Source organism: Mya arenaria, chromosome 17, assembly GCF_026914265.1.
Source record: "Mya arenaria isolate MELC-2E11 chromosome 17, ASM2691426v1".
In the NCBI taxonomy this organism is placed as follows: domain Eukaryota; kingdom Metazoa; phylum Mollusca; class Bivalvia; order Myida; family Myidae; genus Mya; species Mya arenaria.
In genome coordinates this window covers 14,838,003-14,865,188 of record NC_069138.1, presented here as the reverse complement: position 1 = coordinate 14,865,188, position 27,186 = coordinate 14,838,003, and the positions used below count along the sequence as shown (strand labels likewise).

General features: G+C 34.6%; 2 protein-coding genes across 3 annotated transcripts in view; one reads left to right on the top strand and one right to left on the bottom strand.

Moving 5' to 3' along the window:
- Positions 1 to 644: 644 nt before the first annotated feature.
- On the bottom strand, positions 645 to 26,959 carry LOC128224548 (melanoma-associated antigen C1-like). 2 transcript variants are annotated; one of them, XM_052934425.1, is made up of 6 exons: positions 26,804 to 26,959; positions 16,180 to 16,372; positions 4,964 to 5,074; positions 4,557 to 4,628; positions 3,625 to 3,724; positions 645 to 3,244 (listed from the first exon to the last, which is right to left on the bottom strand). In XM_052934425.1, the coding sequence occupies exon 6, from the start codon at positions 3,096 to 3,098 to the stop codon at positions 1,200 to 1,202; it is 1,899 nt and encodes a 632-aa protein (XP_052790385.1). In that variant the 5' UTR covers positions 3,099 to 3,244; positions 3,625 to 3,724; positions 4,557 to 4,628; positions 4,964 to 5,074; positions 16,180 to 16,372; positions 26,804 to 26,959; the 3' UTR covers positions 645 to 1,199. The 2 variants fall into 2 exon arrangements, with proteins under 2 accessions (XP_052790385.1, XP_052790386.1); XM_052934426.1 differs by lacking the exons at positions 645 to 3,244; positions 3,625 to 3,724; positions 4,557 to 4,628; positions 4,964 to 5,074; positions 26,804 to 26,959 and adding exons at positions 5,088 to 7,092; positions 9,226 to 9,336; positions 9,782 to 9,898; positions 10,942 to 11,103; positions 22,317 to 22,405.
- The window catches only part of LOC128224549 (uncharacterized), a 35,710-nt gene continuing 31,140 nt past the window's right edge, over positions 22,617 to 27,186 (top strand). Inside the window, exons 1-2 of the mRNA XM_052934427.1 lie at positions 22,617 to 22,789; positions 26,786 to 26,950. Coding sequence (XP_052790387.1) covers positions 26,830 to 26,950 — 121 coding nt within the window. The 5' untranslated portion in view covers positions 22,617 to 22,789; positions 26,786 to 26,829. The remainder of the gene's footprint in view (positions 22,790 to 26,785; positions 26,951 to 27,186) is intronic.

The window sequence follows — 27,186 nt, the reverse complement described above, 5'->3', positions numbered from 1 at the left end:
CCTGCCATTGTTCTCTGTTGGCTGTAAGGCGTTACTGGAGGAATAGTTTACAAATATGGAGAACCCCTACCATTGTTCTCAGCTGGCTGTGAGGCATTACTGGAGTAATAGTTCATAGATATGGAGAACCCCTGCCATTGTTCTCAGATGGCTGTAAGGCGTTACTCTAGGAATAGTTGACAGACATGGAGAACCCCTGCCATTGTTCTCAGTTGGCTGGGAGGAGTAACTGTGTAATAGTCTACAAATATGGAGAACCCCTGCCATTGTTCTCAGTTGGCTGTTTGGAGTTACTGGAGTAATAGTTTCCAGATATGGAGAACCCCTGCCATTGTTCTCAGTTGGATGTAAGGCGTTACTGGAGGAATAGTTTACAGATATGGAAAACTGCTTTCATTCTTATCAATTGGCTGTGCTGGTTACTGGCGTAATATTTTATAGATATGGAGAACTTGCTACTCTTGTGCATTGAGTTTTAAAAAATGCTAATGATGGTAAGTGTTTCATGTGTACATCTTTAAACAGGTTTATGAGTCATAGTCAACATCCATAGGTTTGCAATGACATTGATCATGAAACAAAGACTATGACCTACCTAGACTGTTTGTTTAAAAAATCAAATTGCTCAAACTTATATTTTCACAGTTTATTTCTTGAGAATGAATGGTAGTACAATAATCAGTTAATGAATGTTATCATATTATCTCAATTTAATATATAAGGACAAACATACATAATCATAATACATCTAATGACAGGCTCATAATTACAAGCCTTAAATGTTTGCCTTTGTGCATCATTACTATCATATGATAAAGGTTTAGGTACATTTCATTCGACTGACAACACTACATACATACTGTTGCGTAATCTAATGCCTAAATCATTTGTTAACTAATACAGCTGTCATCAAAGCATGTCCTGTTTATTTTCCCATTGCAATTTATAATTTACAGTACATACTCATGTACCTAGATCAATATGATCTCTGGTGACACAAGCCAGTAGAAGGCATAGCAATACAGAACAACAGTAATATAATACAATGTCACAATATGCTATCAATAGTGTATCATAATTATTCATTAGCATAATGTCATGGAATTTATGAACTAATTTCCCCGGGCCAATGCAAACATGATTATAGCACACATATCAGAGGTGCTTCTAGTCAGTATTGCCTGTAACCATATTCCTGTTCATCCTGTATTCATTGGTGTGTTATTATTCTGCTCTCCAGCTCCAGGAACTCGACTGACCTCTACTGGGCCTAGGTCAGCCAGCAAGGGGCGGGTCTCTGAGCCAAGGTTGGGGGTGTTTGGCATCTGGATGCTGAACCCATCACCTCCTTTCCCAGGACTAACAAAAACATTCGGACTATGCACTGATGATTCAAACAAACTAGGCTGAGGGACATCAAATTGCTGTGAACCAAAAGATGATGCAGAAAAACCCTGAGTTAATGTTGATTCAAAACCTCCTGACCCAGTATTTTCAAAACCTTGTTGTCTAGAGGCCTGAAATTTATCACCACCCCACAGCTCCTGCCCTACAGTAGACTGAGAAGGGTCGGAAAATGACTGAGATGAATCGGAGAATGACAGAGATGAACCAGAGAATGACTGAGATGAATTGGGGAATGACTGAGATGAACCAGGGAATGATTGAGATGTACCAGGGAATGACTGAGATGAAACAGGGAATGACTGAGATGAGCCAGGAAATGATTGAGATGTACCAGGGAATGACTGAGATGTTCCAGGGAATAACTGAGATGAATCGGTGAATGACTTAGATGAATCAGGGAATGATTGAGATGAACCAGGGAATGACTGAGATGGTTCAGGAAATGACTGAGATGAACCAGGAAATGATTGAGATGAACCAGGGAATGATTGAGATGGTTCAGGAAATGATTGAGATGGTTCAGGAAATGACTGAGATAAACCAGGGAATGACTGAGATGAACCAGGGAATGATTGAGATGAATCGGGGAATGACTGAGATGAACCAGGAAATGACCGAGATGAACCAGGGAATGACTGAGATGAACCAGGGAATGACTGAGACAAACCAGTGAATGACTGAGATGAACCAGGGAAAGACTGAGATGTACGGGGGAATGATTGAGATGAACCAGGGAATGACTGAGTTGAAACAGGTAATGATTCAGACGAACCAGGGAATGACTGAGATGAACCAGTGAATGACTGAGACAAACTGGGGAATGATTGAGGTGAACTGGAAAATGATGTAGATGGTTCAGGTAATGACATAGATGACCCTGAAAATTGCTGTGGTGAACTAGGAAATGACCCTGTTGTAGCAGAGGATGGAAAAGACCCTAGTGATCTTGAAAAGGATTGTGGCAATCCAGGAAATGTCAGGCTGTTTGCTGGTGGCTGAAAAGCTGGATTTTTGTCGGCCAATGGTGGTATTGGATCTCCAGGCATTGGACCCAACTGGTCCTGTGAAAATGAATCACTTTGTAAGGTGAATGGCAGCCTTTGTGAGGGACGTCTGCCAAGTTCAACATTTCTTCCCTCACTTACTGTAAGAGCATCTTCTGGTCTTGAGAAAGGGTCATTGTTTTGAAAATCATTTCTAGATCTGAATGTAGACCTCCTTTGTCCCTCTGGTGAGTCTCTTGGTCTTGTTACTGATTGGTCAGATCTGAAGAAAGAGTTCCTTGATGAAGGGTCCCCAGACCTAGTGAATGACTCCCTAACACCCAACACTGGTGAAGTGGCCTCACCAAGGAAAGTCTGTCCCTCAGTGCCACTACTGAATGTCTGACTTGTTCCCGGAAAACCAGATGCCTGACTTGCTGGAGGGAAGGATGTCCCAGAAAATCCCCAACTTCCCATTCCTGTCTGCCTCTGGCCAGATGCCCAGTTTGGCTGTCCAGAGTGTGTTCCTATGTCTCTGTTGTTGAACCTGAAGTCCCTTTCAAAACCTGTTGAGCCCTGGCTGATGGAATCATCTAACCTGTGCATCTGTGGGAGGTTTGGCAACCTTTCCTGCTCAGGTCGCCGCCTTGTGGAGAATCTTTGACTAACTCCACCTGGACTGTTTGCTACAGACATCTGTCGTGACATCAGCTGGTTCCTGTCAAACCGCTGAGAGGGTCGTCGTCTTGACAACTGTCCTGGTATCTCTTGGCGACGGCTTGATGTGCCCCGGGCAGTTGGTCCAGTTTCCCCACAAAATCGCTGCTGGGCTAGCGATCCCAGCGCATACAGGGCTGAAAAAGTTATTTTGTGTTTTGAGTTGCAAAACCAATGACTATTAAAGAGTACAGTTACATTTTACTTAACAATATATGATGTATTGTCTTTGCAATATTATGACACTGCTTAGTATTTGTGTTTGGATTGTCTTTCATGATTAAAGATGATAAGTAATAATCTTGAAATATTTAGATTGGTTCAAAGATGTAAGGGAAAAACATATTTTTTTTAATACTATGAATCCTGTAACGTGCCTATTGTCAAAGTTTACATCTCTTCCAAATTTTATGGGAATTTGTTTTTAAGATATGGCCAATAATGACATCAACAGCAACACCAAAACTATGACAGATGGACTTAATATCAAAAAGATTAACAGAGAAGTGGTACTTACGTCTGCTTGTGGGTGAGCGTGCACATGCTGCAACTGGACGAGAGGTTTCGAACCTCTGGTAGGCTCGACACACATGACCTGGACAGCATGACGCTAGTGCCTGCAGGACCACGCAAAGTACAATTCGAATTAATGATGCATTAAATGGCAATTCTTGGAACCACAGTGTGAGTTTCTGGTTTAATCATTTCTATGCCATGAGTTTCTGGTATGAGAGCGTCTTAGCTGGGACTTTCAGGTATAAAGGGAAATTCTGGTATGACAGTGTCTAAGCTGTGGGTTTAGGGTTTAACTGTGCTTAAGCTGGGAGTTTCTGGTATTCCATTGTTTAAGCTATGGGTTTCAGGTGTGATGGTTCTTAAAAGGGCCTTCCCCAATACCAAAGTAAGTGGGGAAGGCCAAATAAAAAAATGCTTTAAATTTGAATATGTTCCAATATATCAATGCAATGTCTTGTGGTTTCCTGATGATGTCTTTGCAAATAAGAAAGTCTTTGATTAATTATTTTAAAAAAGGGTCTTAAATTCACTTCCTACTTACTGATATGATTTTCCTAAATTTTATGTTATTAAATGATGAGTAATCATTTTCTACATTATACCTTATAATGGTATGTTTACTTATAAGTTGGGACTTAAATGATATAAGAGCAGTAGATTAGAATACAGATATTTAACAATGCTTAAAAATAGGCAAAAATTCCTAGCGGTCTAGTTGAGCAGAGTCCAAAATCTACAAAATTAAATCCTATATTAAAAAAATTCAAGCATGAAATCTAACTATGATAAAGTAATTGCAACGGCCGTTTTATTGTGAAAATAAAATAAAGCAGTCCATGGCTTTACTATCTAAGAAACAACGAGAACAAAATCTGAGTGAAAGAGCATGTGTTTATTTTAAAGAATAATTCTTAATTGTTTATCATAGCTTACTCTGCACACTGTGTGTCGGCCACCGGAGTGTCTCCCAAGATGGAAAGCCGTGGTCTCTGCCCATAAGTACACCTGCAAGGAAACAATTTCTTTATCAAATTAATAAAAAAACTACTAACAAGACACCGAAAGGCCTATATAATTGAAACTCAAACTAGTTATTTAATTTATAATCTTAAATAATATACTTTATCCATTTTTCTCCTTTATTATTATAAATTATACTCTTATTTAAAGCACTTACCAATATCACAAGAAATGGTAGCTTATTCATTTTAATCCTTATTATTTATCTTTTTCCCCATAAATAATTAATAAAATAACACTTTTACTTGAAGACACACAATAACCTCAATATGTCAATAAATCAGCCAAAATTAAGTTAATGAGCCATACTGACACTATACCTATTCAATCCTGGTAAGAATCATGACAGTTTCTGTAGGTAAAACTTCTGACCAATCACTGGTCTCTTCCCGTCATCTCTAGACACGCCCACATTCCCTCCACTCACAAGCCTGTCAGGTTGTATGTAATAATTACATAATTTATGACCAAATAAGTCAATTATAATTAGGAAATTAGCTTGTAAATTCAAGCTTTGTACAGATGAGGTACAAAAAACTTGACAATGATATTTAGGTAATCCATCAAGAAAGCACACGCCACGTCGCCAGAAAATGCCAGATCATCCCTGGAAAAGCAGATGTACAGCTGTTAACACATAATTCTAGTTGACTACCGGTAAGCTCATTTTGTAAAGAGCACATGACTCAACCATATCATATTTAGACCCGCTTTGTTCATCTGGTACTCAAGCAGCAGCTTCAACTCTTTTTGGGCATACCGGTAGTTTTTTTTTCATAGTGATATTTTTTTTTTATCTTAATTTTTTTATCTTAAAGAACCAGTCTGCCCACATTATTTAAAACTATTCACTTAAACAAGAGGACATCTTGGCCATAGTGTCTATTCTTTATAGACCTGTTGCCTCTTTTAGTAAAAGCCTGGATCAATTTTGGTAATAAATTGAAATTGTATATCATAGTTTTATTATTTTGCTACACATTTGAGGGAATTCAATTGAACCAGTGTTAAAAATGTTATATTTTGTTGATATGTGGGTGTTATTTGTATTTAATAAGAATTAGATTGTTTATGTTCCAAAATCATCATGAGTACAAGAACTTTGCTTTCATTTATATACTTTGTTTCTGTTGCAGCAATCGTTTGACAAACATACATGTCCTTTACATTTAGACTGTTCAAATGGCAATACAGGTGCATGTGCAGAAATGCATCAATACCTTGACAAGCCACCAATGTTGAAAATTGAAACATGAATCATTGAATAAGTGCCAGCCTGTCACTTGACATTACAAATGATGGAGTCTGGACATTGACATCTTTAACACATGAAGTGACAGTTTGGACACGGAACATGTAAAATGGATATTAACCTGACATGAGTGAGCTACCAGCACATACACATACAATGTGTAATACTGTTTCTATAAGACATCTCATAATGATCAATTAAAATCCTCATGTCATTTCATATTAAGACTTGTTGGCAAGTATACTATACACTAGACAACAATACCGCAAATGAGTTTTCAATATTTTCTATATCAAAATCATGATGTCATTATATAATGCTTAAAATGTGTCTATAATCATTACAGTAACATGGCAGCTCCATCATCCTAGAACAACTTTCAGGATTGATCTTCCCAATTTCAAAATATGTATTTCTACTGTAACAAAAAAATGCATGTGAAAGCTTAATGTAACAAAAGAAATTCAAAACAGCTCTACAGGAAATCAATAAAACTATATAAATAAATACATGTCCCATATTCAGTTGTCATGTACCATTTAATGGTGAATCTTACCATAGCATAAAATGTTCTCTAACAAATGTGAAGATTGATTTTCAACAAGGTTTCATGTCTTAATCATGTGTTGTATCTTTGAAAAGTAAAGCTCCGTAGTATCTCAAACACGGCACAAGAGGATAAAACAAAAACAATCTTACCAATTTCAACAAAAGATCATATTTATTGAATACATTAAGCTTGTATTTCTCATGTACATTTTATACACTCTAAGTATGTGAGGTAGGCCTCCAGTGACTTAGGTAATCCAAGTTTCCCAGCATGGTACAACACACGCCCGCCGAGTCTCTCCCGTACCACCTCACGTGAAAGCTCCCTAAGAGATTGTGCTGACGTAAAATACTTCCTGGCAACTCGCTCATGCAGCTCATTACAGTTGTTTTTAGACGCACTGAACTGTTTTATACACATAAACAAATAATTCCGCACAGATGGTCTTGATAATGGTAGAAATATATCACTGACAGCACAATACCAATTGGGCTCAGTTTTGAAAGGTGAAAAACTATCATATTCTTGTTGGAAATCTGACCCTCCCCTAGCTAGAACTCTCAGCAATGCCAGGTATGGGTCTGTATTCACGTTTTGTAGGTTAATGCCTTGGCCATTTCTAAACAGCATCTTTGCAGCAGAGATACCTGAAATCAACAAAGTTATCATATTGACCATGTTTAAATTAGAACTATTCACAGAGGTGTACTGCATGCCAGATCGCCCAGAATGCTTTGGATTGATTCAGACAAATTTTAAAATAAAACTCATAATATAAAAGAAGTTATTCTATGAAACAAAGAACAATGTAAAACAACTCTAAGGACGAGTAGGGTATGCCATTAACAAGATATTATCAATCATTTTAAACAGATCAATAATTATCAGAGCTACAGATAGATGAGATCGTACTTGAGCGCCAACTGTCATAAAATGATTTCCCTCAAATAACTCTAGTGATATGACTGGTTATCAAACTCATCTAAGATATTTTGCCCATAAACATTCGGACCAAATTTGGTGACATTTGGACAAACGATTTTAAATTATTTATCAGATATGACCGATCATAGGTAATTCATTAAGGAAAGGGCGATAACTCCCAAGTAACTGGAGCAATATGGCTTGTTATCTTGTCCCAGATATTATGACCATACACATTCTGACCCAAATTGGTGATGATGGGACAAAGACTGAAAGTTATTGCTTGAACAAAACTGATTTTAGGTAACGTCTTTAATTAATTGGTGATAGCTTTCAATTTACTAGAGTGATATGGCTGGTTATCAAACTTGCCCGAGTTATTAAGCCCAAACACATTCTAACCAAATTTTGTAAAAGTTGGACAAAAGTGTCTAAAATAATTGATCGGACAAGAACAATTTTAGGTTATTTCTTAAATTAAAGGGCAGTAACTCGTGAGTGGCTGGAGCAATGTGGCTGGTTCAAGATATTTTGCTCATACTCATTCTGACCTAAGAAGATGATGAGGACACATAACTCTAACTATGATTTTGCAATAGCTTAAAACATCATGTCATGCGCAAGTGTGCTCTACTGTGATAATTTCTAACATCAGAACAATTGCTCTTAAACTATACAAGCAGTTTTCTCAACATGTTTCCATGTTTCAATAAATTTAAAGTTTAAGGGCATGTAACTCTAAAGAAAATTAATTTGAAGCTGATGCAATATAACTTTTTTATTACAACCTATAAGTAACCTCCTTGTTGCTCACTAAATATGTTAAGCACTGTTACACTTTACGGTTTCAGTGTTAATTCTTCTTAAATTGTGGAAAAACTTCCAATACAACTATAACAAAAATCTAAGTATGCTAAAACTGTCAAAAAAGTTTTAGGCTCTAGTACACTTGATAGAGACCAAAAAATTACAAAAGTTTAACAACCCCCAATATAAATTCCATAACCCAGAATATAAATTATCAGTGAAAAAATCAATTAAAAGGCCAGCGCTTTTGAATGAAATGGCTGTAACTGACAAAAAGAATGTAACTTCGAAGTTTTTCACTTCACCAACTTTCTCCCACAGACTGACCTACTCACCAAATATACCCCTCTTCAATATGTTTGCCAGAGTATAAAATGTAAAACATTGAATACGTTCTAGACATTTGACCTTCAAAAACAATTGGATCATCTACTGGTCAAAGAAAAGCATCTGATAGAGTTTCATAATTCAATGTCAAACCATTCTTGAGTACCGGTAATTGTGCAAACAAACTTTCAGGTTTTTTTTTACCATCACCTACACCTTTGACCTGATAACCACATAATGATAGGAGTCATCTACTTACCAACGCAACCTATTTGGTGGAGTAACTTCATCTTACGGCAAATATTGTTATGTTTTTAGTGGCAAAAGGTTTTTTTTTAGATGCAAAAGGTTTCTTAAAAAAACTAACTCTGAACCTGACTTACTGATCACCAAAACAATAGGGATCATCTACTGGTCAAGGGCAACAAAATAGTGGAGTTTCGTGTATTCAATCAAACTGTTATTGTGCGGAAAATTAATGGTCTACTACTTCTCAATTTTCTTCAAAGGGTGCATACAAATGACAGTCTACTGAATATTTTCTATCATAATACATGAAATTCATTTCACATGAATTTCCTATTAACTAATCTGAAAAAACACCCTCTGACAAACATACATTTGTTCTGAGACGTAAGTTTTTAATGAGAATTGCTCCTCACAAAAATGTACATTTGTCATTTACATCGGCAGGATACAGTTTAAGAGAATGGCCATTTTACCTGAATGGTCTCGAATGTTCACATCAAGTCCAGCATACAACAGTTTGTATGCTATTTCCATCTTCACAGTAACATCTGACCCGCCCATCCGGCCACACAGGTAATGAAGGGCTTAAGATACAATACACACATCTAAAAGGGACTCAATCACACAAATCATGTTCACAACAAGTTTTGAAAATTATTGTTCATACCGAGTCATAATATTAACAGATAGACAATCATTTGAATAGGAAGAAGTTTGTATTTAAGATTAAAATCATTAAATTTTCAACTTTATAAAAAAACACTTCTGCTATGTGAAACATTTTCTTTCACATTTCAAAATATAAATAAACATAAGACCTGTAAACAAATTAAACATTCCCTTCTTACAATTTTTATTTCATACTAAACACAAAATTAAAGCATTTCATTTTGCCATGTTTAACTTTGCAATAAAGCCCATTTTTGTTTGGGACTCACTTAACAAAATGCACAAACATTGACTAACAAGAAAATTTATGTTATGCAAATAGCACTCTGAATTTTCTTACTTTCCCAACTCAATTCGTACCTGTCTGGTTCTCCTGATCTCTGATGTTCACAATGGCGCTGCGATCCAGCAACATCTGTACGACCTGAAGTGCTGTCTCTTTCCCACAGTTACACGCCAACATCAATGCTGTTCGACCTGCAAATAAACATACACTGTTACAGAAGCCATGCATATCAGTTTTTTGTTGTTGTTTTTTAACCACCTTTAAATTAAGATATTTTGATTTCAGGGGGAAAAAAATACAGGAAAAAAAGTTACTCAAAATAATACTAAGTGAATCCTGGTCTGGGCACAATTGTGAGTTTGAGTGATGGTCATTTAGCCTGCCAAGTGAGTCCTCCAGTTTCCCTCACAACACAAAATCACACTCTTGCCAACCAAAGTGAGGTAGCATAAGGTTAAATAAATTTCTTCAGAATAGTTGTAAAATAAGGATAGTAAACCATTTGAGGTAACCAGGCATCTAAAATTTACATATTATTTTGTATATCTGAGAAAGAGGTTGTACGTGGTTAGCAAGGTTTCTTTTCATGTAACATGCAGTAGCCATAGACTGTAAGTATCTTCCATGGCCGAGAGTGTAAGATAGGTTCATCCGATCCGAGCGTAAGGTGTTTTGCGGAAACAAGGTTTACCGAGTTTCCACAAAACACACTGTGCAAGGGTTGGGATTAACCTATCTTACACGAGCGGCTAAGGTAGATGCTTTTTCTCGCGCCTCAGTTAAACCAAATAAAATAAAAATGCTTTTTTGCTGGAACTGTGCTTTGTGAAAATATTTGCATATGGATATGCGATAATTCATGGTTGTCATGTATACGTGCGATGTAATTCAGATTATGAAAATAGTCAAATCGGTCTTAAAATTAACATTATTTCTTGAAAGGTGCGTGAAAACTGTCTGAAGCGAGAAATAATTAATTAGCTTTCTAAATATTGCCACAAGACAAAGTATCCATGATGCTACAGACGACAGTCTTCAACAAATTGAGGTTATTACAATGTGGTGACCATTAAAAACGAGTTCCTTACGGGCCTGTGGGCAAGATAAAAAATTCTAGCATGGTTAAATTATTGGATCTACTTATCTGAGGTGGGAGAAAATATTATCCTTATAAACATACATCTCTGCCAGGCAATGTATTCAACAAAAGAGTTCAAACCCTTGGTATAAATACCAGCGTTGTCTTGAGTGTTGACTGGAGCAGCAGCCTCGAGAAGTTTGAGTGTGTACATTGGAGCGTGTTTGGCAGCAAGATGTAGTGGGGTTTGGCCGAACCTGTCCTGACCAGTCACCCCACACCCGACATACAGTAGCAGTTCAACAATCCTCACACCCTCTACAATCAAACATATCTCATATATTTAATGGCTCAACAATACTCATGCTATCTACAAACATATCTCACATATTTACTGGCTCAACAATGCTCATGCTATCTATAAATATATCTCATACATTTACTGGCTCAACAATACTCAGGCTATCTACAAACATATCTCGTATATTAACTGGCTCAACAATACTCAGGCTATCTACAAACATATCTCGTATATTAACTGGCTCAACAATACTCAGGCTATCTACAAACATATCTCGTATATTAACTGGCTCAACAATACTCATGCTATCTACAAATATATCTCGTATATTAACTGGCTCAACAATACTCACGCTATCTACTGATATAGCTCATATATTAACTGGCTCAACAATACTCATGCTATCTACTGATATATCTCATATATTAACTGGCTCATCAATACTCATGCTATCTACTGATATATCTCATATATTAACTGGCTCAACAATACTCAGGCTATCTACTGACATATCTCATATATTAACTGGCTCATCAATACTCATGCTATCTACTGATATAGCTCATATATTAACTGGCTCATCAATACTCATGCTATCTACTGATATATCTTGTATATTAACTGGCTCATCAATACTCAGGCTATCTACTGATATATCTCATATATTAACTGGCTCATCAATACTCAGGCTATCTACTGATATATCTCATATATTAACTGGCTCATCAATACTCATGCTATCTACTGATATATCTCGTATATTAACTGGCTCATCAATACTCAGGCTATCTACTGATATATCTCATATATTAACTGGCTCATCAATACTCAGGCTATCTACTGATATAGCTCATATATTAACTGGCTCATCAATACTCAGGCTATCTACTGATATATCTCATATATTAACTGGCTCAACAATACTCAGGCTATCTACTGATATATCTCATATATCAACTGGCTCAACAATACTCAGGCTATCTACTGATATATCTCATATATTAACTGGCTCATCAATACTCAGGCTATCTACTGATATAGCTCATATATTAACTGGCTCAACAATACTCAGGCTATCTACTGATATAGCTCATATATTAACTGGCTCATCAATATTCAGGCTATCTACTGATATAGATCATATATTAATTGGCTCAACAATACTCAGGCTATCTACTGATATATCTCATATATTAACTGGCTCAACAATACTCAGGCTATCTACTGATATATCTCATATATTAACTGGCTCAACAATACTCAGGCTATCTACTGATATAGCTCATATATTAACTGGCTCAACAATTCTCAGGCTATCTACTGATATAGCTCATATATTTATTTACTCATCAATACTGACATGCCATTTTCAACCATAAATAACTCATATATGTAAGTTGGCTCAATAATACTCAAGACATTTACAAGCATGAATGACTAATTTATTTACAGGCTCAACAATACTTTACATCATTTAAAAGCATAAACAACTCTTTTATTTACAGGCTCAACAATACTTATTTACAGACTGAACAATACTTTACATCATTTACAAGCATGAATAACTGATTTATTTACAGGCTCAACAATACTTACATCATTCACAAGCATGAATAACTGATTTATTTATAGGCTAAACAATAGTTATTTACAGACTGAACAATACTTTACATCATTTACAAGCATGAATAACTGATTTATTTACAGGCTCAACAATACTTACATCATTTACAAGCATGAATGAATTATTTATTTACTGGCTCAAAAATTCACCATTTACAATACCATAATAAATAACTCATATATTCACCAGCTCAACACTAAATATCTCATAAATTTACCAGTTCAACAATCCACCAACTACAATACAGTCATAAATATCTCATATATTTACTAGCTCAACACTCCTCAAGCAATCTACAATAATAAATATCTAATATATTTACAGGCTCAACAATACTCATACCATATATACAATCACAAATATCTCATATATGTACTGTACTGATAATCATCATAAAACAAGAGCTATCACAGGTTATGATAAGGCCTCAAAAGGCAATGCAAGCATATTTGACAGAGAAAGCAATTTAAAGACTTTTTGAATTCAAGTTGGGTAACTATGGAAATATTCGTAAATATGAAGTTGCTCTATTACATCATAAATGTGGTGCTTTCTGAAATATTTTAATTAAAGTAGAAGTATTGAATCATAATATTTTTTTTTTTTTAGAATTTTCTTGTTTTTCCAGACATGATAGTTAATCCTTATCATATCCTTCATTTAAGGCATCGATTACGAGATTTCCTATTAAATAACAAAATAGTTTATAAATCCTTTCATCAGACCATCCTTAGCCAGGGCTTTTATTTAGTTCCATGTCTGTTAGGGTGTTTTTGCCCACTTAATAATTGTAAACAGACCTTCTCATTTGTTTGCTTCATTTTCATCTATTATATTTTCCAAATCAATGCTGTTAACTAGTTGTAATAGGATTATCAATGTGTAGACATGATGTATACATGTTTACACTACCAACCACATGCTTTTGCAGATTTAGCACAACGCCTCGATTTTCTTCTTAATCTAATTTTCACTTTACCCTGTGATATAAGAATAACGTCCACCGCATTCATTTCTTTAATCTTCCCCGCATTCCATCACGTCGAATCAAAGCTATATGCGTCGTTGCGAAGCATTTATTAATGGTAATTAAGTTAGCTGTAAATTTTCTGAAGGCTATTTCGTTGATGCCGTCCTATAAATATAGTTCCAGTCATTTTTATTCAACTCATACGAGCTTGACCCGTAATCTACAAAGCGCATGGTCTTTTCTCAAAACAATCCCTATAAATAATGCTTTGCTATGATATAAATTTTTCGTTATTAAAAATAGCTAGTGGCATTTAGGGGAATTTTCCACACGAAACCTAGAAGAGAACACCTTCAAGCATGTGCTGTGAAAGTTTGTTTTCCAAAAGACTTGAAATAGTAACATACATAACAAATCACATTTAAACAAACACTAAAGATACGCAATCAGGGTGAGGAATCACATGACTACATAAGTACTTCTCACATGGGTCACCACAAGTCGCAACCGATGTAAACACGCAAGTAAGTGACGTTAATTTCTAAATAATGTTTTGACAGAAAAGATATGAAAATTATTTTTTTTAGCCTATAAAAGAGTTTGCTTTTTTTCTGCTTCTACATGTGTGAAGTATTTCAAATTTGCTTGAATTTTAATGATGCAGTTCTTGGCCAAAAGTTCAACGTTTCTATTACAAACAAGAGGCCCAAAAGGGCCTATGCTCTACTGGCATGGCTCTTGTGGTCATTTTCAATCCAGAGCGTGTACGTTTGAGTAATAGGCAACAAATATTAAATTCACTTTTAGTGTTTGGGTTAGCTGAAAACACTGCACGTTCAACATCTGAGGACATGAAGTGTTGTAAGCAGATTAGTTGCATGAACTATTTTAATATGTGCCATTAGTAAAGGTATTCTGAGGTCACATGGTCAAAATTTCATTACTGTAGCTTTAAAAATTAATAAGTAAGTCAAAAGGGGTAGGGCCAGCTTTTGCCCAAGGGGCATTATTTCAAATGTTTTCAATTGCATCATATGACGCTCCACAACAAATATCAAAGGTATCGACCTTGGGGTTTGAAACAAGAAGATATGAAAAACGTAAGAGGAGTTGCAAAGAAAACAATTTTAAATGTAAAATAAACAAAGGCCTATAACTCTTTCAAAAATGGTCGAATCGCAAAAGCCCGAAAATATGCGCTGCTTCACTTTATGATCATCAATCTGTGAAAGTTTGGTAGAAATCGCATGAGAAATGTAAGAGGAGATGCAAAGAAATTAATGTGTGACGGACGGACGCACACACACACGCACGCACGCACAGAATCGCGCCTACCATTACTATGTCCCCTCGCCTTTTCAAGGCGGGGGATAATTAGATGGAATAAGGGGGCACAGATGGACAAGGGCAAATCTATGTGCCCCCCCCCCTCCCCCACACACCCCATAATTATGGGCATAAAAAAAGTATATATATATGTACAAATAACTAACCAATTTCGAATATTATGATGATCATCAACAACATTACAAGTATAGAAGTATTAAGTCAACGCCAAAGTTCTTGCAGTGTAATTATTATTCAATTATTTTGTCTAAGAATATTTTTGTGACAACCCAGATAAAATTCAAATTATGAGAGGACAGTGTTAGCTGTACTCATACTTCCTTATACAAAAACAATGACTGAGTATGTTTCCATGACAGCAAACAAAACCGGCCAACTGAAGAATATTTTTAAACTTCACTTACTCAATTTATAGACTGTGGATTATCAGTTAAATCTCTGTATTGGTCCTGCAGTATTGTTCTGAGGATACAATTCCCACTTTTCTCATTGATTCGCTTTACTGATATGATGCTAAATATTATATATAAGCATATAAATTCTTCACTCTTGTAAGACCTCCCTTTTCTCTGATCAATAAAATAGCTACAAACAGAACATAATTATCAAGGATGGTAAAACATAAAACATCAAGGGTTGTAGAACATGTGTATGATATCACTATTGGTCCATCTTTCAATTTTCATTCACTGATTTCCAGATATTTGAATAGACATCATTCATTACTTTAAATTGGGGAATCAAGGGTCATAGAGTTACATGTATGGATCTTCAAATGTACATTAAGCCAGGGTGAAGTACTGGACTGCAGATCAGTTTTTTTGTTTAAACAGAGTACCTACTTCAATAAGAGTACTCAAATAGGTACTGGGTACTACGTTAAAGTACTCATGGGCACTTCATAAGCACAGAATGTTTACAGATCCTCCGCCAATAGTAATCACATTATTGGAGCAACATGTATAAGACACTGGCTTATAAAATATGACATTAATTGTTCAAAATGTTCTTAGTCACAAGCTAAATTATCGTAATGCCATACATATTATGGATGAGTATTATGATACGTTTGTATATACATGTACATGTATATAAACAAATCAGCCATAAATATTAAATGTTGATAATTAATTTGATAAAATAAGCTCATACCTAATGTCTCATCTTGTGAAACAGCCAGGTGAAGGGGCCCTTCTCCAAATTTGTTTGTGAAGTTGATATAAGCCCCCCGATCAAGCGCATTTTGAAGCCGATAGAAATCTCTTGCTTTGATCAATGACCCAATAACATCTACCAGGTTTCCGTCGCTACAACAATCCTCCCCTTCCTCAAAATCATGGTAATCCTGGAATTTATTGTTTTTTCTCATTGACTATTTGTCCAAAACAAATTCAATTTAAACATACATTTTGAAGTGTGCTAAACTAGTAGATGCATGTACATGTATATTTAAATCAAGTATACAAACCAAGACTAACAGTAAACTGTGTTCCACTTAAAACAGAGTGAACACGAAAAGTAAAGACTGTTTCATTTTTAAAAACATCGCAGTACATGAATAGTATAAGTAATAGGGACGCAAACCAATGGCAAAATTAATATTCGAATATTCGAAAACCAAAATGAACCTTTAGAATTGTAGTAAACTATTATTCACTAAAGTAATAGCCGGGGCCCTGTTACCCTTCTTTGTCGTATCAGGTACATGCGACGTACACTTATTGTTCCACAAATTAGCCTCTGAATTTCGACACTTTCAGAATATATCCCAAGAAAAAGTGATACCTGTACATTTTAAACTAAAAAAATCGAATTATATCAATTCCTTTGTGTTCATAATTTTAAACAATACAAAATAAGATCGGGGAATTTTGTATTTTCCCAGTTAAATGGCGAAATGCACTAACGTGGGACTTGCAGCCTTGTTCTGGGATTGATGTTTACGAATTAAAATTTATAGAAACCGACACCATGGCCAAATGTCGATTTTGGAATTACATATATACAACAAAACAGGACATATATCCTTAAACGTTAAACCATACAGTTACGTTTCAAGGAAAGAGCGTTATATCGAAACATGGAAAATAGTTTAAAGCACATAACTAGCACATGTCCTTCGTATCTTTACGGCGATTTGAACAATATCGCCAAGCTTGATTAGCAGTGAAGATAACACAATGGTATCAAGGCCGATCTCTTAAACCCTTAATTGGCATAGTCATTTAACTGTACCCAAAATAATTGGATTATTTTTAATGTCACTTGTCTAACAGCCAGTAAATGACTGTTTATAGTTCCCGAAGATATATCATATATGACATGTGTATACCCGTGCAGAAATTTATCCTGGTCTTTTCAAAATCCTGGGAATTTCCTGAGAATCTCATGATTCCTGGAGCAGGTATCCTGGTATTCCAGGCACACCAGGATTTTTTAGTTACCCAGAGACAAGGACCAGGACAATTCCAAGATACTCCAGGACTTTTCTTTTAGCAAATAAGATAACCAGGAATTTATCAGTCAACACCAGGAATTTTACATTCAAACTATCCTGAAAGTCAGGAATTTAGATAAATTCTCAAAAATTCAGCAACAAAACAAAATTCCTTGTTTATCCTGGTAGCTAGGAAACATTCAAAAGTTAAATTCCTGTTTTTCCTGCAATAGCACGCATTATTAAAAAAAAGAAGGTTTTGATTAGAATAATTTTATCTTCATTCTAATGAATAAAATGAAATTAATATGTAACTAATAACTAATTTAGAATACTGTCAAAATCATTTCAAACTCTAATATATATATATTTATATAAATATAATACATGTACAACTGTTTTTTTTATTGTATTTTTCCTAAATAAAATCATGATATATGTTGTTCTATCATACATTTATGGCAATTAACATTTATATTTAAATGAACAGAAAGTTTACTGCTGAAAGGTTATTATTGCTATGTGTTCAAGAATTTTTTCACTCTTCATGAGTCCAGGTGTTTCACATCCTGGGCTTATCAGCCCATTGAAAGGTCAGGCAGAAAGCTTCCCACAGAGATTTATCTCAGCCAATCAGCATCAGGTTAACATTCATTTGTGTAGGAAATTCAAATGTATGGAGAAGAAAGTAAACATGGTGGTTTCTGAAGCTTTTCATATTTTGGATGGATAAAACTTTTTCCAATTCATTTAAAAGGTAAGAACAGTTTCAACATGTATCTTTAATGCTATTACACAGTAAAAAGAACATAAATACAATATGGTTAGTGATTAAGTATAATGTTTTTGCAATTCTTTATCTGACAGCATTTAAACATTCTGTGTTATGCTCTCTTTTACCTCCATTAACACAATGTTGGGATGTTTTGAAGCCTCATGACTGTAACACAATGTGTGTAATTATATGAATATATGTAAGTGCTATTACATGAAAGTATAAGCTTCATTTAACTTTATATTCTCTTTATAATAGTTTTTAACAATTTTACAAATGAGCTATCATTAATTTATTATTGATGATCATGTGGGTGTGTATGTGCATTTTCTTATTATTTTAATACTATAGATGACCAATGTTGTGTCTGTGGTAAAGATGCAGATCCTGTGACCAAACAAGATATGATGGGAAAGTTGGAAAGCTAAAGAACATTAATGGCAATCCCTGCTCAACCACATGGTAGGTTGCTGAATATCTGTTATTAAATTTAGTTTTTAGTTTTCAAACTTTTTTTTTTTATAAATATGAATGTGAAGCATAAAGTAGAACTATTAATTATATAAGAACAATTACATTCCTGATTTATGTAATTAGCTATAAATCATGGCAATAAGCATATTAGGGCAACACTTTAAGGCAATTGCAAATTGAAAGTTTGTGCATGTAAAATGTAGTTTATCACTACAAAAGATTGAGCATTTATATCGTTAGGAAGAATTCTAGGAACCCTTTTTATGTAAATATGTAGTTTAAACCTGTGTTTTAAGTTATTACTTTTTATTTATCTGCTTAAATTAAATTGGATATAACACACATGAAATTTAATGTAGAATCTAACAATGACGTTTGACCGATTGCTCTAACCTGATGAGGCCTATTTAAAGAAATTATAAAATATACAAATATTCATACTCTTTTCAGATGTGGTGCACAAAAGGTTTGGTGTAAACACAAGTGTCATCTAAATTGCGACTGGCTTATGCCTTGAGATCATATGCCAAAGGAACTTACCCAGCGAATAACAAAATTGAAATAATTGTTTGTTTGTAAAATAGTAAATCAATAAAAAGTGGAATAAAATTAATGTTGTGGTTTACTTTTGATGAAACTATAGATAAAATATGGTCCTGTATTTTTCTTGGACAAGAAAAAAACTACCGTCTCAAAAGAAATTCCTGGTCCTCAAGAATTTCCCAGAAATTTCCTGGTCCCAAGAAATTCTAAGGAATTTCCGGGTCCCAAGAAATTCTCAGGAAGTTCCTGGTCCCAAGAAATTCTCAGGAAGTTCCTGAGATCCTGGGTAATTCCTGAGAAAACCCTGGACCCAGGATTTTTTTGGCGAAATTTCAGTCCTGGAGTTCCTGGAAAATTCCTGTTCCAATACCGTGCCTGGGTCCCAGGAAACCAGGAATTTCCTGGGAATTTCTCAGGATTTTTTCTCAGGAAATTCCCAGGAAATTCTCAGGAATGTCTTGGTAATTTCTGCACGGGTAGTGTCATCAAGTTCACACTTCTGGCAATAGGGGTCAATCGTTGTAAAAACAAGACAGACAAAGGACACAGTTGCAGGCAAAACGTTTATTAGTTTATTATTTCAACAAAAACATCAAATATTCAAAAACTGATTTTGACATTCGAATAATAAACGTTCGATCGAATATTCGTTGCATCCCTAGTAAGTACTGATCCACTTTGAAAAGAGTCACAGTACATCAGATCCACTTTTGAAGCTGCACTCTCACAGATTGAACATTTTGACACTTTTTTTTGTTGTCTTGGAACCAGCCAATTTTTGCAAAAATGTTATATAAGACTGCTGACAAAAAATTACATCGTAGATTTTATATTCAAGTTAAAAAATTGATGTTTTATGCCATTTTCATATCCCGTTAGTAACGGTTTAAGCCATAAAACATTAATTTTCGAAAGCACATATGAAAATTTGCGATCTTTTGTCAGCAGTCTTATATCACTATAGTTTGCAGATATTTACGCAAAAATTTGCTCTTTCCAAGACAAAAAAAATAAAAAAGCTGTCAAAACATTCAATCTGTGAGAATGCAGCTTTAATTAAGAGTGTACATGAAAAGTAAGGACTGTTCCACTTTTGGAAATGATATGTCTTAGAAAATTGTTAACCATAATAATGGGCATAATAATGGGCATACTTAAGGAAACTTGTTTTAACATTTGGATATTAATTTTGTTCCCTCTAAACGCCACAAGTCAACTGATTTATACCAATGAAAAATATATTCTGCAACTGTAACTCCACTATGTAACACTGCCTTTTTAAATAAAAACACAAAAGCTACCAGTGATTTTCTTTCGTGAAATTTTCCGCTGAATAACGGCTGTTCCCCTCGCTGAAAATCATCCAATTTTCCCCAAAAATAGTCATATTTTCCCAAAAAAAGGTAATCCATTCCCCTCAGAAATGAATCAAAAAAACCAATTGTGCCTTTTGTTTTTATTTCGTAAAACAATGCATTTTAAACATGATGCGAACGCGCAACAATGGCAGGAACCGGTTCGATCCGGGATAAGGCCCGGGAAATACACCGTTTCCGATCATCATCACCAAGCCGCATGTTATTTGTCTTATGACACTGAGTAATTTATTTACGATTTTCGACATTTGACTTCAACTTTCCGGCAAACCATAACAAATAATAAGTGATAGCATTACCTGATAGCAAAATGTAACATTCAACTTAAAAGATTAATCATAATTATGTCACATAATAGCAAATACTACATTAAAAGACTCAACAAAAGTGGTTTTTGTTACTTATGTATGATTTCAGTGTAACTTTGTTTTAATATTGTGTTTTTAAAGATCTTGCATTTAATTAACATATCTGACAAGACCAGAAAGCTGTAATTGCAAATTATTTTTTGAGAAATTGATAATGCTTTATAGGGATCGTTTGGCACAAAAATCATTTTAATGTTCATTGTATTTTCCCAATTTTGGGAATTAATGCCCTTATTTGCCCAATTGTAAAGCCACAGGTGGTTTTGAAAATTTAAATAAAAATCACTGGCTACACATAAACTATTTTTAGCCAATAACTTTCTCTTTTTACACTTAAGTCTGTTTCATGAAACTCAAACTCAGACAGATCTGTCTACAAAGCAACTCCAATTTTAAACTATTTAGCAGGTGCCTGTTATTCTGTCCGCTCAATATACTTAGCGCTGGGATCTGTCATTCTTGGCTAGGAAAACAACAAGTGGGATATGGACTCATAGAGTTGCCAAAACAAAAATCGTCAAAGACTGAAGCGGCTGTTTATATGGACCAGGTCAATTGTAATACAATAAAAGAGATCCGATGACCACATGTTATCTGGAATTTTAAGATAGTTTGGAGGCACACTAATATGTTACTGGCTCATACCGAAAGATTCCCAGATGGTGAGATACTGACGGTACTGGCAGTAAACGATATTTGTTTAAACGTATTTATTTCATGAAAATATACAAGTGACAAAATATATGACATTCTAAATATTTAAGAATTTGATCGAAAATAAAAGCTTATAAAGATCATTTTCTTCTGTAGAAAGCAGTAATATTTAGCAGTAATATTCAGCAGTATTTTGAATACTTAATTTCTTAAATGTGGTTGTCTTTTAAGGACATTAGTGCATTTATAAATAATATATCAGAAAACATCATAAATGTATATATTGAAATGGAATTAAACAAATGTTTATGTTAATGGAAAAAAAAACAACATATATGCAGATCCATGAAATTAATAATATAATAGAATGTATATAGAATAATCATTGTGATAAAAAATGGGAAAAGAAATGTTTCTGTGTCTTTCAGTAAACAGATGAATTTTGAGTCACATGTTAATCAGCAAATAAAATTGAACTCAGCGAAACGTTTTTAATAGTAGAATCAATATCGGAGTATACGGAAGAAAATATAGAATAATAGACGATATTAACCTCGAAATTATGTGACATACCAATTACTTGCAATAATGTTGCGCCTATTTACATAATAAACTAGATTTATGATAACAACAATCAAAGTTATCTATTAAAAAAATAAAACCTCTAAAATGTCGTCTCTCAGATGTTTATTTCGTGACATTTTGACACACCTGTCAGCAGAAATTAGTTGTGCAGCATGACTTTTAGTATATAAAGCATAAATATAAATAAAAATGATAAAACACACTATAGGTTTGTTTTATTAAAGAGTTCTGGCTATTATAACAGGCATGTGTTTAAGTGTACGTTGTCAATGATTTTATACACTAAACTTTAACTAGATATTAATTGCAAGCTTTAAAACATGTTTTAATTTATGGTTCGGGTTTATTTATGCAAACAGTATGACGTCACAGGATGCTGCTGCTGAACGGATGAAGTCGGATTGCGATTAAAGTTAAATTAATACACAGGACACGGTTGACAAGATCAGTTTTTGTTAATCGAAAACTAGATATAAACTGATAAGAAAACGTCCATTACTCACAGATTTGTTGTCTTTCATTGCAATGGAGAAGCATCTGAATCAACTGGGTAATTAATTTTGTCACTTGTCCAAAACCGACTGATTGTAATATCTGTAATCCGTGGGACATTTGATGACTTTAGGGTATTCAGTTACGATTCAATTATGTATACATGTATTTCTTTAACGACAATTTAGTCAAAGTATGTAAAGAAATCACTCCTCATACTAGTAAATGCTCAAGTGCAAATAATCTTATAATTTCAAAAATAGGGAAAAAGTGGTAGGTGCTGCCATCATATTGTCAGGACAGTGGCTTGGCAGAGATTTGGATGGTTGCCTGTAGGTAGTGATTGATCCAATCATGGGAGCGACCATGTCATTACTATTTTTGATAATCGTCAGCAAAATCTGTTAGTATTTCGTAAATTACCTCTTAGCTAGACTTTCCAAAAGACTTTCTAGCATTAGCTTTAGTAATCGAGCAATTTCATTAAAAAAAATTACCAGCTACACATTATTATACATGTACCATGCTGCAATTTCCATGTGCATAATGTAACTTACGACTTAATTGCTTAAAATGTATTCTATGATATCCTTAATTTATATTCTTGAAAGATCTAATAATGTAGTGGTATGTAAACTAGGGGAACCGTGCGCATCAACTGGAAAAAACTTGTTTCAATGTTATCTTTGTATACTAGTCTAAAATAATAGACGTGTTATATGCAGTGGACTAATCCATCTTACTTTTTTGTAATCCTTGGCATGTTAAAAAATGGCCTTTGTAAATATTTTGTTCCCATCAATGTGACCTATTGAAAACTTGTATGCTTTTATTTCCATATATGCTTTTATTTCCAGAACACCATTTCATTGTTATGTACAGTGGTGTAATGTTATGTGTCATTCATGTTGGAAAATTATAAGCTCATTGAGCTAATAATAGTTTTGTTTGTATGATGAAATAAGGTTCTTGTATTTAAATTCATAAGCGATCGAATACTAGTAGTAGTAGTAGTAGTTGTTTTATTCGTGCATTATGTCAATAACAGTACATTTTACATCAATATAGGATATATCACATATTGTATTTGCATGATATTTAGAGTCCTAATAAGTTATAATATCACAGAAAGTTTAACATGAAATACATAATACTAGATCTACTAAAACAAGTATTACTTCTGGTGTTAATGATAAAGCTATCTAATTTATTACCAAATAAAGTTTTACCAAATAAAGTTTAACATAATAAATGACGTTGCACAGGATCCAAAAGCTTATTTCCAACGGGGTCCATGTCTAAGGTATTAAAGTTGGCATTTAATGATTTAGTGAACAGTATTATATAATATTATATCATATACTCAGATGAATTAAATTAATATATGACATTTATCACAAATAAACTACTATCAGTTTCACATAATTATATAATATACCACACAATTATACAAATAGTTAAGGAATATTTAAAAATTACCAAAGCAACTATATATAAAAATTGTGCGTATTCTTAGAAAGCGCACTTATATTTATCTAATACATAAAAATTATGAATACAAAAAGACAGACTTTTTAAACTTCTCCATCTCATTTAAGAGGTGAGTTTTGACTAATTTCTTAAAAACATACTTTGATTCTGTGTCTTTGATGTTATTTGAAAGCATGTTCCAATCACGTATACCATTAAAATAAAAAGAAGCTGCTGTAAAACCACCATTATGTGGGACATAAAATTTTAAGTTGGATCTACTGCCATATGAGTTGAAGCGGATGCTGCCAGTATTAAAAATTAGTGCTGCCAATTTTTGTTGGGACCAGATGTCCCTTAGGCCAGTCCTATTATATTTTTTAGATTACAAAAACAGCGACCATAATTTTTGGTAAAAAAAAAGTTCTCATTTTTGCCATTTTTCATTGGTTGGTGAAAAGTTTGACACCAATATAAAGGTGTCTAGCATACATATGACATCAGCAAGATGGTAGCAGCCTCAGAGGCCTGCAATGCATTGGCATATTTTTAAGTCTGCTGTTGGAGGCACAAGGTGGGCCCTGAAAACAACTTTAAGTCTGCCAGTGTTGAAACGCATATAACGAATGAGTTCAATACACGAACATGTATATATATACTATCAAACACGAATATCTTGTATCATGTTCCATGTTTTTTATCTACTTTTAAAGGAATGGTTGTGAGACCCTTAAAAAGTGTCATTTTGGCAAAAAGAAGAAAAATACTATCATGATTCATATAAGGTTCAACTTATTGCAAACTTTTTATTCAACAAACCTATCAACATATTCAAGAGTGGCACTTACTAAATTGTTACTTCTCAATAAAAACAAAAATATTAATAATTATTGAAGGGGAGTTTTTACCTGGTTAGAGGAAAATATATACTTTTTCAGGAGGGGAATGGCCCCGAAAAGGGCCGAAAGAAACCCACTGAGTACAGCAGAGCTTCTTAAAGTTTAAAACCTCAATCTGTCAGAGCGCACATCAAATAGACCCCCCCCCCCCACACCAAAAAAAAAGGTCGAGTGTTCACCGTAGCGAAACAAAGCAGCAATGGTCTTATTATCTGATGGTTATCATGTCATTTTTATTGGAGCATTTTTGGGGAGTGTGAATGACAAGTCAGGTTTCTGTATTAGAATTTTTCCTGATCCTGTTTTGGATCGAAAATATTAAAAAATTCAGACTGATTTTTTAACCATTTTCTGGTAGTGACCTGTATCCAACTTAGTAAGGTGATAAGGTGTCATGTTGCATACAAGATGCAGGTCTGCACTTCAAAGGTCAAGGTCATGTTTAGAAGTCTTAGATTGCAATGACCCTTGTTGGAGCTGTATGTTGACCTCGCATTATAGGATTTTCAAAACACTTGCCATGAAGCTTCATCATAATCAGCTGGTGTCTCTGGCACCTCAAAGGTCAAGGTCATGCTTAGAGGTCAAAGGTATTATTGATCCGTGTCTTTGCTGTATCTTTACCATTTATTATAGGATTTAAAAAAAACTTGCCATAAAGGTCTACCATGATGAGGAAGCGTGTCACCCACAAGACCCAATTCTGTACCTCAAAGGTCAAGGTCATACTAAGAGGTTAAAAGTGAAAATGAGTACTGTTGATAGATCTGGCCTGGACTGATCCTAATCTGAGCTGATATTTACCATGATTTATAGTGTTTTCAAAAAACTGGCCATGGAGGTTCACCATGCTGAGGTGTCTACATGTCACCGTTTTGCGCCTCGTTAAACCATGTCATTAAATATGATTTTTTTTTTTTTAAATCAACAAGTGTTTCTTTCTATGAAAGAATAAAGAAGGCCCTCATCATCATCTTGTTTTGACTGACTACTTAGGCAATGATATTACACTAATTTTACCAAAACAAATGCTTTTCTTATAAGATATTAAATCAGATTATAGGATATCATGCAAGAAACTATTTTCTATCCGCCCTGTTAGCTCAATCGGTAGAGGGTTGGACTGTGAATCGGACAACCAGGGTTCGATTTCCAGGCGGACCAGGTTACTTCTGTTGTGATTAGTTATGAAATCCTTTCTATGACTATTCGCACTGTACCACGGCCCCTGTCATGTACAGAAGTTGTCAGTTCCTTGCAGAGGTGAAGGCACCTAGTACTGGTTAACCGCCTGATAGTCTGCCCAGGATAGGTGTGCGGTGGTTGAACTGTCACTCTGGGACCCTTCAATGTGCTCACGCCAGGACCCGGAGTATAAACTACTAACACCACCACAACACCAACTATTTTCTGCCTTTCATGAAATTGGCTCAAGGTTAAATCATTTTAAGGTGTCGCTTAATCTTATTCACCAGGTTATTTCTTCTAAAGGATAATAATAAGACATGAAGGAGAGCTTTACTCCGCCTGGTCATTTTTCAGAGACCTTGTCAAAGTAATTCATTAGATTATACAACCATGGGGTATTATTTATTCACAAATAATATCACTTTATTGGTCATTTGAATGTTTGAATAATAGTCATCTCTGCGTTGATATCATGTGTTGTGTTTTTTTTCTATCAGGTGATTAAGAGTACTCACAAGTAGTGTTGAATGAAGCCGTCCCCATGTGGCTATACCAGGAAGCTATGGGATGCGGCCGTAGCAAGCAACAATCCCCATCAAAGGGTGACCAGGAACAAGAGGTCTACACAAAGGCTGACAGCAACAAGAAGAAAAAACCTAAAGGTTGTGACTCTGTTTAAGCATACAAATATCAAGCATTGCTAAATTATTAGTAATATTTTTATGGGGATCTTAATGAATTTTTAAAGCTGCACTCTCACAGATTGAATGTTTTGAAAACTTTTTGTCTTGGAACAAACTTAACTAACTTAAAAATCAAACTCATGATTGTGTATGGAAACCAGTCATATAAGACTGTTGACAAAGAAATAGATCACAGATTTTTAGTTTTAAGTTAA